Raw genomic sequence first — 12,509 nt, 5'->3', positions numbered from 1 at the left:
AGGCACAACATGTTTAAGATAAAAATTTAATATTTTTTTAAATAAAAAAAATTAAAATATATATTTTGTCTCTGTGGTCATTTACTTCATTTTAACCTCTATTTTCTACTTGTACTGAATGGATATAGACACTACATTTAGTATATTAATTGATCATACACAAACTTGATGTCTTTAACTATGTATGCAATAAAAGAGCTTGGTGGATGGGAGCATTTATATAATTTTCATTTAATTTGTAGTAGGCTATTATTCAAGAGTGTTTTTTATAGTTTTGACTTCTTGTAACTGACTGTCTTCAGGACAACAGTTAAAATGTTGTCTAACCTAAATGGTAAATATGCTATTGTGTGATATTTTTTTAAAAATATTTATTATATACTTTATAAAGTGTGATTGTCAGTGATCTTTTGGAACAGACAAAAATAATTCGCTCTGCTCTCTAGCTCATTACACACAATGCACAATGCAAAGAAATTGACATGAAAATTAACCCATGAAGGCAAAAAAAATTATATGAAGAAAACTGCTATTGCAAGAATTGCAGAAATTCAAGGACCGCTTTAGCAATCCTGTTTGATCACACAACTTTCTGGATACTCTAAACTTCAGGTGAGATTCAACAGAACGAACAATGTTTCTAATCGCAAATTTTTTCCTGGATTATAAAAGAACAATTTTATAAAGTTGTCATACACAGGACTCGAACTCACAATCTCTTGGTGATGTGACTGTTACTCACCTAGTTGCACCATTGGTTAAACCTTTTATTATACTGTTTTTACCATGATGCCAAAATTCATTTAATCAATTGTGAATATATGAATGTGCCACATATTATATTCTTGAGTTACTTCTCAGAAAGACACTGTCTGTAACAAAATGATTTGAGCGTATGGCACATTGTTTAATAGCTTACACTTAAGCAAAACAAAAACGGCAGACATTTAATTTACATGTTAAAAAAAAAAGGTGCAAAGAAGCAAAGGTGAAAATAATCTCAAAATGAACCAAAGTGAACATGGGAATTAACACATACTTATTTCTAATCTAAGAGGAAGAATGATTAGTACAATGATTATATGTATATGTATTGTACAGGAATGTGTATATATTTGTTGCAATGTTTTGATTTCAAAAACAAGTACTACAAGTACTGCAAGTACAGCAAGTACTGCAAGTACTGCAAGTACAGCAGTTCAGCAAGCATTTAAGCACAAAGAGCAGTGCGGAGCCATAAGAGCAAAAGATTAGAACAACACAGGAATAGACATCACATAATATACAATTTGACAAAGTCACCCCAAGAGGGATTTGTACCCACGACCAGAATGGTTTGGGATACATAGCACATGGTTTAGCAGCTTGCGCCACTCGGAGGATGCTGGTTTAGGAAGCTGCAGAGAGGTTTCAGTGTAAGAATGAGCACACGAAAGCAAGTTAACAAGATTAGCATGCTAAGCTAGCTTAATGCTAATGTAGCTAATTACTTATGATGTGGTACATGGTACAAATTATATATCCACGGATTCGTCATGATGCAAGGAGTCGATAGACACCAATTTTATAATTTTCACTTCAATTGTTTACAAGTTACAGCCTCTGAACCAATTTAGGGTCATCCTCGTTAACTTTGTGACATCATAACTTTTGAACAGAGATGAATATGAAAAATCGGGGACAGTACTTCTGTGCGGCTTTGTCCAAAGATCATGTGAGCAAATTTTGGACAATTTTGAACCAACTTTGAAAGAGAAGTAGCAAAATAACTGTTTTACATTGGTTCCAATATGGCGACCAGTCATATTGTTGGAAAATGACAAATGAGACATCTTTGGAATCGGCATAAGCCAAGGAATATAATGGCATAAAGAAATCAAATTCAAGCAATGTTTGCAAAAGTTATAAGCGTTTTTGCAAAAAAACATTATATCTCTGGAACACTAGGTGGCGCTGTGATAAAACTTATCAGGTACCTTCAGGTCATGCTAATGATGATCCATACCAAATTTGGTGAAGAAATTTCAAACAGTTTAAAAGATATTGCAAATTATAACAAAATTCAAAATGGCGGACACATGGTACCGCCCACCATGGCAAATTTGATATCGACAGATTCGGCATGACCCAAGGAATCGATAGACATCAAGTTTAAAATTTTCTGACAATCCGTTGACGAGTTATTGGCCAAAATAGCCATTTTCCGTATCTCATGACCAGTAGGTGGCACTGTTTCCAACTTTGGCATAGACCCTCAGATCAAGCTTCCGATGAAGCATACCAATTTTCATTTCAATGCATTAAAGTTTGGCCGAGATACAGCCTCTGAACCAATTTTGGGTCGACCTCATTAAATTTGTGACGTCATAACTTTCTAACAATGACGTATAAAAAAAATCGGGCACAGTACTTTTATGCAACTCAGTCCAAAGATCATTTGAGCAAAATGTGGACCAATTTGGATCAATTTTGAATGAGTAGTAGCGATCAGACTGGTTACTGTACTTTTCAAAATGGCTGCTACTGTAATGGGTGTGGTCTTAATGTATTATATTGGTTCAGATCAGTATGATGAGAGCAATCAGGTGTACTATGTCTCATTTTTGTGGATCAAATGGTTCAAAAGTTACAGCCATTTCAATGTTAAATTTTTGAACTGGTGGTGGCGCTATAGAGTGTGTCCAACAGACTCCAAATTTGGTCCAATTACTATTCATGGTCATATCTATAACTGTGCCAAATTTCATCATTTTCCTATGTACGGTTCATAGGGCTGCCATAGACTTACAGAGGAGGAAGAATAATAATAATAATAAGAAAACTTACGGATACAATAGGTGCCTTGCCCTACGGGCATGGCCCCTAATAATAAGAAAACTAACGGATACAATAGGTGCCTTGCCCTACGGGCATGGCCCCTAATAATAAGAAAACTAACGGATACAATAGGTGCCTTGCCCTACGGGCATGGCCCCTAATAATAAAACTAACGGATACAATAGGTGCCTTGCCCTACGGGCATGGCCCCTAATAATAAATATAGCTGCAGGCAGCAACACGGGGCCATGCCAGAGCAAGCAGACCAAGCATGGCGCACACATAGCACAGCCAGCACATCATGTACAGCAGCACAGCAAGTACTGCAAGCACAGCAGCACAGTAACAATTTAATCACCTAGAGCAGTGCGGAGCCATAAGAGCAAAAGATTAGAACAACACAGGAATAGACATCACATAATATACAATTTGACAAAGTCACCCCAAGAGGGATTTGTACCCACGACCAGAATGGTTTGGGATACATAGCACATGGTTTAGCAGCTTGCGCCACTCGGAGGATGCTGGTTTAGGAAGCTGCAGAGAGGTTTCAGTGTAAGAATGAGCACACGAAAGCAAGTTAACAAGATTAGCATGCTAAGCTAGCTTAATGCTAATGTAGCTAATTACTTATGATGTGGTACATGGTACAAATTATATATCCACGGATTCGTCATGATGCAAGGAGTCGATAGACAACAATTTTATAATTTTCACTTCAATTGTTTACAAGTTACAGCCTCTGAACCAATTTAGGGTCATCCTCGTTAACTTTGTGACATCATAACTTTTGAACAGAGATGAATATGAAAAATCGGGGACAGTACTTCTGTGCGGCTTTGTCCAAAGATCATGTGAGCAAATTTAGGACAATTTTGAACCCATTTTGAAAGAGGAGTAGCAAAATAACTGTTTTACATTGGTTCCAATATGGCGGCCAGTCACATTGTTGGAAAATGACAAATGAGACATCGTTGGAATCGGCATAAGCCAAGGAATATAATGGCATAAAGAAATCAAATTTCAAGCAATGTTTGCAAAAGTTATAAGCGTTTTTGCAAAAAAACATTATATCTCTGGAACACTAGGTGGCGCTGTGATAAAACTTATCAGATACCTTCAGGTCATGGTAATGATGATCCATACCAAATTTGGTGAAACAATTTCAAATAGTTTAAAAGATATTGCAAATTACGACAAAATTCAAAATGGCGGACACATGGTACCGCCCACCATGGCAAAATCTATATCGACAGATTCGGCATGATCCAAGGAATCGATTGACATCAAGTTTATAATTTTCTGACAATCCGTTCACGAGTTATTGGCCAAAATAGCCATTTTCCGTATCTCATGACCAGTAGGTGGCACTGTTTCCAACTTTGGCATGGACCCTCAGATCAAGCTTCCGATGAAGCATACCAATTTTCATTTCAATGCATTAAAGTTTGGCCGAGATACAGCCTCTGAACCAATTTTGGGTCGACCTCATTAACTTTGTGACGTCATAACTTTTGAACAATGACGTATAAAAAAAATCGGGCACAGTACTTTTATGCAGCTCAGTCCAAAGATCATTTGAGCAAAATGTGGACCAATTTGGATCAATTTTGAATGAGTAGTAGCGATCAGACTGATTACTGTACTTTTCAAAATGGCTGCTACTGTAATGGGCGTGGTCTTAATGTATTATATTGGTTCAGATCAGTATGATGAGAGCAATCAGGTGTACTATGTCACATTTTTGTGGATCAAATGGTTCAAAAGTTACAGCCATTTCAATGTTGAATTTTTGAACTGGTGGTGGCGCTATAGAGTGTGTCCAACAGACTCCAAATTTGGTCCAGTTACTATTCATGGTCATATCTATAACTGTGCCAAATTTCATCATTTTCCTATGTACGGTTCATAGGGCTGCCATAGACTTACAGAGGAGGAAGAATAATAATAAGAAAACTAACGGATACAATAGGTGCCTTGCCCTACGGGCATGGCCCCTAAAAACTAACGGATACAATAGGTGCCTCAGCCCCTTCGGGGCTTGGCCCCTAATAAAACTAACGGATACAATAGGTGCCTCAGCCCCTTCGGGGCTTGGCCCCTAATAAAACTAACGGATACAATAGGTGCCTCAGCCCCTTCGGGGCTTGGCCCCTAATAAAAGAAATAAGAATAATTAAAACAGTTTAGAAAATAAAATACAGTGCAAACAGTCGGACGAACAGTGGCACAGTGCTCATTCAGTAAATGCAAAGCTAAGAAGTGGTGATTCAAAGTGCTTTACATAGAAGAAATTAAAATAATCAAAAGAAATAAGAATAATTAAAACCCTATCTGAGATGGAAGTCATTGAGCAGGTTTGCGGTGCCACTGGACCTACAATCCAGGGATGTCCTCTGCTGGGGTGGTGTCCCCCACAGAGCACGTTTCACTTTTGCTGTTTTAAACAAACAGCGAACCTCTATACTCTCCGTAGTATAGATAATCTTCACTCGCCTCGTCGGAGTGAAGCTCTCCCGTTCCCCTTCAAAATCTCTTCCAATCAGACAGCCCTGATAATTAATAATCACCCCTATCTGAGATGGAAGTGATTGAGCAGGTTTGCGGTGCCACTGGACCTACAATCCAGGGACGTCCTCTGCTGGGGTGGTGTCTTACACCAGTATTGCCCAGTGGGGCCCCCACAGAGCACGTTTCACTTTTGCTGTTTTAAACAAACAGCAAACCGTAGTATAGAAAATCTTCACTCGCCTCGTCGGAGTGAAGCTCTCCCGTTCCCCTTCAAAATCTCTTCCAATCAGACAACCCTAAAAATTAATTAAATCTTCCTGAATCACAGTTTGGAAAATAAAATAATAAAATACAGTCTTTTCTCTTTCAATCTTCTTACGACTTACGACTTCCATCTATCAACTTTATTTTCTCTTTCAATCTTCTTACCGTCTATCAACTTTATTTTCTCTTTCAATCTTCTTACGACTTCCATCTATCAACTTTCTTTTCTCTTTCAATCTTCTTACGACTTCCATCTATCAACTTTCTTTTCTCTTTCAATCTTCTTACGACTTACATCTATCAACTTTCTTTTCTCTTTCATTTACTTGCACATTCTTTTCACTTTCCTTAGCCCTGCATTCACATTCTTAGTTCTTTCTCAAACGAAAACTTTAATATCGTCATTCAAATACTGTTCTACAATGCTCATTCAGTAAATGCAAAGCTAAACAGATGTGTTTTGAGTCTGGATTTGAATGTGGCTACTGTAGGAGCACACCTGATCTCTTCTGGAAGCTGGTTTCTGCGACTTATAGTCAGGTGCGACTTATATATTAAAATTAATTCATTCTGACTAAGATGAACCAAGAGAAAACATTACCGTCTACAGCCGCGAGAGGGCACTCTAGATAGCGGAGTTGTTCAGAAGCGACACACCGAGGAAGAATTCAATGGATTCAGTGTTGTGGAATGAGATCGCGGGAGCTTGGTGAACTTGCTTACCAGTAACTTGTTGGACTAACTGGCTTGTTAATTTAGTCTATTCAGCCTCCCAGGTATATGTTCTTTATGCTATTGTGTAGGGTTTCCCACAGAAAATGTGTTAGTTAAGGTGTAACTTAACTTTGTGTTAGCCTACGTGTCGCCACCATACACATCAGCATAAATGCTCCTGATAAATTATTTGTTATTAAAGCATTAACATTCACAAACCCCTGTTAAATTAACATAAAGCAAGCAGGCTGTGTGCATGGTTTGCCATGACTGAATGCATGCAAAGTGCGCTCCCTTAAAGGACAAGTTCGGTATTTTACACTTAAAGCCCTGTTTACAGATCGTATCTGATGAAATAGAACGGTTAAGATTAAAATTTGGACACATGCTGCTGTCGCGAGAATTTTAGGTTTATTTAGGACCTATTTTGCCAAACGTGTCACACCCGTGATTCTTCCGTTGAGAGCTTGAATAATAGACACTCAAGCGGCGGAGTAATACCGCACCTCACACAGCACATTCAATACAAGTCATGGAGTTGGACAAAAACTACGATAAAACCTGTTGGAATGCATCTTTTTCAGCGATTTTTTTGGGGACCGTATCAGTGAACACCCCTGACCACTCGGTGAGTTTCACGTCTTTGTAAACGAAAGTTTAATGTGTTTTAGGAAGGAATCTTCCAGTGGCCATAGACAACCATTGTGGGGGTGAGGGGGGAAAGCGATATAAACCTAAAATTCTCGCGACAGCAGCATCTGTCCAAAGTTTAATCTTAACCGTTCTATTTCATCAGATACGATCTGTAAACAGGGCTTTAAGTGTAAAATACCGAACTTGTCCTTTAATAATTCCAAAAAAGCTAACATCAGTTCATTGCGAGCTCATACATCAGTTATTATCAATGAAGCAGACTGCATAATTAATCTTTCATAATATCTTTTATAATCAGAGCATTTGCCAGCATTCAGAATTCAGCACTGAACAAAAAGTCAGTTTTGAGCGGTGAGGGGATTCTATCTTAAATGCTTCTGATTGGCCATTGCGTTCCAGAAATCAACACATATGTCTGTGATTGGCTACATCGATCAACGCTGCAAACATGTTACAAATAGAAACTCTGGCCTGTAAATCGTTTCTATTTTGTTTTAGTTGTTCTTGTTGCTTTTCTGCAACAGATGAATAACAATTTATTAGTTTTTATATGTTTTATTCATAGATATTTCTATTTAATCGTTTTATTCTCCCGCAGCCCGCACACACATAGTGAGTGTATTAGGCTACCGCCCGGGCTCGCACTCGGCCATCAAATCTAGTCCCGCGCCACACGTCTCTCTAGATCAAGCGCCCGGCCCGAGTATAGCGGCGGGAAATATCGGGCTCTGGCAGATAATCTAAGCTCTAAACAGGATAGAGTAACACGGCGGATATCGCTGATATAATTTTTTTTGACTACGTAGTTAAGGCGGCAGACGTGTGTTGCTTAGGCGGCCGCCTTAGTTCCAAAGTGCTGCGGGAAACCCTGTGTTGCGTTAACATGCCGGACACCTATTCAGCCTGTTGTTCTGTGTGCTATTGAGGAGCTGAATTATAACTTGCCTTTCCAGATTAAATGTCTGTTCTTGGTCTTGGATTTTGTGAAATAAATGTCTAAATAAATGCGATTTATAGTCCAGTGGGACTTATATATATGTTTTTTTTCCTCTTCATGACGCATTTTTTGACTGATGTGACTTATACTACGGAGCGACTTATAGTCCGGAAAATACGGTATATATGTTTTTTTTCCTCTTCGTGACGCATTATATGACTGATGTGACTTATACTACGGACCACCTTATAGTCCGGAAAATACGGTAAATGCTTTTCGTTGAACTTTCTATTCATCAAAGAATCCTATCACCATTTCCACCAAAATGTTAAGCAGCACAACGGTTTTCAACATTGATTATAATGAGATATGTTCCCTAAGCACAAAATCAGCATATTAGAGTAATTTCTGAAGGATCACAAATTAAAATTCAGCTTTGCCATCATAGGAATAGATTACATTTTAAAATAGTAGTAGTTTGTAATAAAATTTCACAATATTACTGTTTCTATTGTATTTTTGATTAAATAAATGCAGTCTTTGTGAGCATAAGATAATTCTTTCAAAAACATTAAAAATATTAATGTTTCCAAACCTTTGACAGGTACTGTACAACAAAATGCAAAATTGCAAAAATTTACAACAAATATGCAAACACATATTTGAAAGTATCTATGTAAATTAGACCCTTATGCTCAAATAGAACTGAATATTTCAATATTCTGAGTTTTGCAATTTAATACCAATATACAAGTTTTAAAACATGATTTTATTTCAACTCATACTTGACCTGACTCTTGTCCTGCCCTCATTGGATACACTCTCAGTCATTCATCCATATAATGTTTTTGTCTATAAAATGGCAAATAGACTATCAGGTAATTTGCATTTGGTAGTGACAGTGGAGCTTAATCTTTGGGATGCTTCTCTTTCTTTACACACTCCTGCTTTTACATCAGCTTCATACAAAGGCGGGAAACACTCTATGCCGAATGATGGGAGACCCTAATTATCCACTGATTTCCAAGAATGGAGACATAACAATTGGAGCACTTTTTCCTGTCCACAGCACAGAGACACTGCCTTCTTTTGAGTTTACAAATAAACCTCAGCCTCTATCTTGCTCCAGGTTTGTTATTAGAGCAGAATATGCATTTTTGAAATATAATTAAAATGCATTATAACCATACATTTACTTTATAACAGCAAATATTGTAATTTTATGGTATTTCAAGCATGAATATGTGAAATAAAAAAAGCTTAATGCAATTAATTTTGTTACCTTCTCCACCTTATCTTTTTGGTAATTTAGTTACTATTTAGTCTACTTTTTAACGTTTATTTTCACAGTGTGAATCTGAGAGATTTTCGACTGGCGCAAATCATGATCTTTGCCATTGAAGAGATTAATAGAAGTGAAAATTTGCTCCCAAATGTGTCTATTGGTTATCGAATCTATGATACCTGTGGTTCAAGACTGTCTACCATGAGTGCAATTATGGGACTGATGAATGGTCAAGAATGTGGAGGAGGAGACAGGATATGGAATGGACAGTCACCTATACATGCTATCATAGGAGATTCAGAGTCTTCCACCACAGTTGTTCTGTCCAGAACTACTGGACCTTTTAAAATTCCAGTGGTAAAGAGCAATAACATAATCGTTTGACACAATCAGTGTTGACTATTTCACTGTGTCCTGTGCTTTCTTTTTCAGATAAGTCACTCTGCTTCATGTGAATGCCTCAGTAATAGGAAAGATTATCCTTCATTCTTCAGGACTACGGCTAGTGATTACCACCAGAGCAGAGCACTTGCATACTTAGTCAAGCATTTAGGCTGGACTTGGGTGGGAGCTGTGAACAGCGACAATGACTATGGAAACTATGGAATGGCTATATTTCTTAAAATGGCCCAGGAAGAGGGGATTTGTGTGGAGTACTCAGTGAAATTCTATCGAACAGAGACTGAAAAACTACAGAAAATGGTACATACAATTAAAACAAGCACTGCGAAAGTGATTGTTGCATTTGTTTCATTTCTTGAGATGGGCTTACTTATTGATCAGCTAAGTATTCAGAGCATTACAGGCCTCCAAATGATTGGTGTCAAGTCATGGATAACTTCAGAGAATTACATCACTTCAAACAATTTTCGTGTACTGGGAGGGTCACTGGGGTTTGCATTGAGAAAAATCAATATTGAAGGGTTTTCAGATTATGTTAGAAAACCATTCTGGGACACAACCTTCCCATGCTCACAAATTGAGGGGAATTCTACTCAATATGCATTAAGTTGCAGGAGATATGAAAATCTACTTGTGCTGAAAAATTATAATGAAGATGTTGCTGAATACAGATATGCAAGCAATGTCTACAATGCAGTTTATGCAGTGGCTCATTCACTACACAGTTTGCTCAAGTGCAAGGAACAAGAAGGTTGTGAGAAAGGCCTGACAATACAACCACAGCAGGTAAAGATAAAATACAGATGAATAGAAAGGGTGAGCAGTGTTAAAACAATAATGTACAAAACTAAATTTTTTCATTAGGTGGTTGATGCTCTGAAAAAAGTAAATTTCACAGTAAAATTTGGAGATAATGTGTGGTTTGACACCACTGGTGCCACAGTAGCTCAATATGAAGTTGTGAACTGGCAGCAGGACTCTGATGGATCATTCCAGTTTAAACCAGTGGGATACTATGACACTTCACTACCTCCTCACCAGCGCTTTGTGCTTAACACTGCAAACATAATCTGGGCTGGAGGAAAGTTGGAGGTAAATAACTTGTAAAATAGTGTTTGTTTAAATTGAGAGAACACTGAATATCAAATACAATACAAAAAAAGTAAATACTTGTATTGACCTGGATGAAATAAATAAAGATACAGAAAAAATTAAACATACTTTTATATAGGTACATTTATTATTAAAAACAAAAACAAAACAAAATTAACATTGCCTATTCTGAAAGCTCTGCAACTATTCAAAGTTACAAACAAAAAACTGTATAACTAATTTTTTTCCCAATGTAGAAGCCAAGGTCTGTGTGCAGTGAGAGCTGTCCTCCAGGCACTAGGAAGGCTGCACAGAAAGGAAGACCTGTCTGCTGTTATGACTGTATTCCATGTGCAGAAGGAGAAATCAGTAATGAGACAGGTAATCTTCAGCCCATCTCACGATTTCAAAGAATATTGCTTTTTTTGTGTTTTCCCTCTAACTTTGTCGTTTCTTAGCAAAAAAGTTAAATTCAATACTTTTGTCTCTAACTAGTCATCACAACTTCCTTCCCAGATTCAATTAACTGCAAGCAGTGTCCAGAAGAACACTGGTCCAATGCTGAGAAAAATGAATGTGTGTTAAAGACTGTAGAGTTTCTGTCATTCACAGAGGTTATGGGTATAGTGCTAGTCTTTTTCTCACTGTTTGGAGTAGGATTAACTGCACTGATGGCTATCCTGTTTTACAGCAAGAAGGACACCCCCATAGTGAAAGCCAACAATTCTGAGCTGAGCTTCCTGCTGCTCTTCTCACTGACTCTGTGTTTCCTCTGTTCACTTACTTTCATTGGTCGGCCCACTGAGTGGTCCTGTATGTTGCGTCACACAGCGTTTGGGATCACTTTTGTCCTCTGTATATCCTGTGTTCTGGGGAAAACAATAGTGGTGTTAATGGCCTTCAAGGCTACACTTCCAGGAAGCAATGTAATGAAATTGTTTGGGCCTTCACAACAACGACTCAGTGTTCTTGCCTTTACACTTATACAGGTTCTTATCTGTGTTCTTTGGCTAACAATATCCCCTCCATTTCCCTACAAAAATATGAAATATTATAAAGAAAAGATCATTCTTGAGTGCAGCTTGGGTTCTGCTATAGGATTCTGGGCAGTGCTGGGTTATATTGGCCTACTGGCTGTTTTTTGCTTCATTCTGGCCTTTCTGGCTCGTACACTGCCTGATAACTTCAATGAAGCGAAATTCATCACATTCAGTATGCTCATATTCTGTGCTGTTTGGATCACGTTTATTCCAGCTTATGTCAGTTCTCCTGGAAAATTCACTGTAGCTGTGGAGATATTTGCTATTTTAGCCTCAAGCTTTGGTTTACTATTCTGCATATTTACAACTAAATGTTATATTATCCTGTGTAAGCCTGAACAAAATACAAAGCAACATGTGATGGGAAAAATACCACCTAAGTCATATTGAGAATTAAACTATTATTATGTTAGTGTAACTTCTTGTTGTTGTTGGTTTTTCATAATATTTTTTAAAATATAATTATGAATAAATTACATTATTCATCAAATGTATTGAACAAACCCATTTAATCCCATTGGTCACCGTGAAGTGACCGAAAAGAAGGTTTTCATTTATAAAGCTCTAAACATTGGTATTTTAGTGCATTTCGTGCAAATATGGAAAAAATAAAAGGGTCTCAATTTAATATGTGCAAAACTCTATAGTTAATTTTCCAGCATATTTAAAGTTGTAGCCTACCTGTTTTATTGACTTCTTACGGTTGAAAAACCCTGATTGATCCGAGGCATATACATTTCGGTAAGTTCGGGTTTATTTACTAAAAGTAAAGAAGAGCAGAGCCGAGAAGAGT

General features: G+C 37.5%; 1 protein-coding gene across 1 annotated transcript; it reads left to right on the top strand.

Annotated features, from left to right (window-relative positions):
* Positions 1 to 8,817: 8,817 nt before the first annotated feature.
* Positions 8,818 to 12,263, top strand: LOC307002771 (extracellular calcium-sensing receptor-like; the record flags this gene model as incomplete). The annotated part of the gene is made up of 6 exons (XM_079620683.1): positions 8,818 to 9,026; positions 9,248 to 9,539; positions 9,615 to 10,370; positions 10,449 to 10,676; positions 10,934 to 11,057; positions 11,193 to 12,263. 6 exons carry the CDS (start codon positions 8,818 to 8,820, stop codon positions 12,104 to 12,106), a joined length of 2,523 nt encoding a protein of 840 aa, XP_079476809.1. The 3' UTR covers positions 12,107 to 12,263.
* Positions 12,264 to 12,509: the final 246 nt, after the last annotated feature.

The sequence above is a fragment of the Phoxinus phoxinus genome (genome assembly GCF_949152265.1).
Source record: "Phoxinus phoxinus genome assembly, chromosome: 8".
NCBI lineage: Eukaryota > Metazoa > Chordata > Actinopteri > Cypriniformes > Leuciscidae > Phoxinus > Phoxinus phoxinus.
This window is presented reverse-complemented; position numbering and strand designations above follow the sequence as displayed.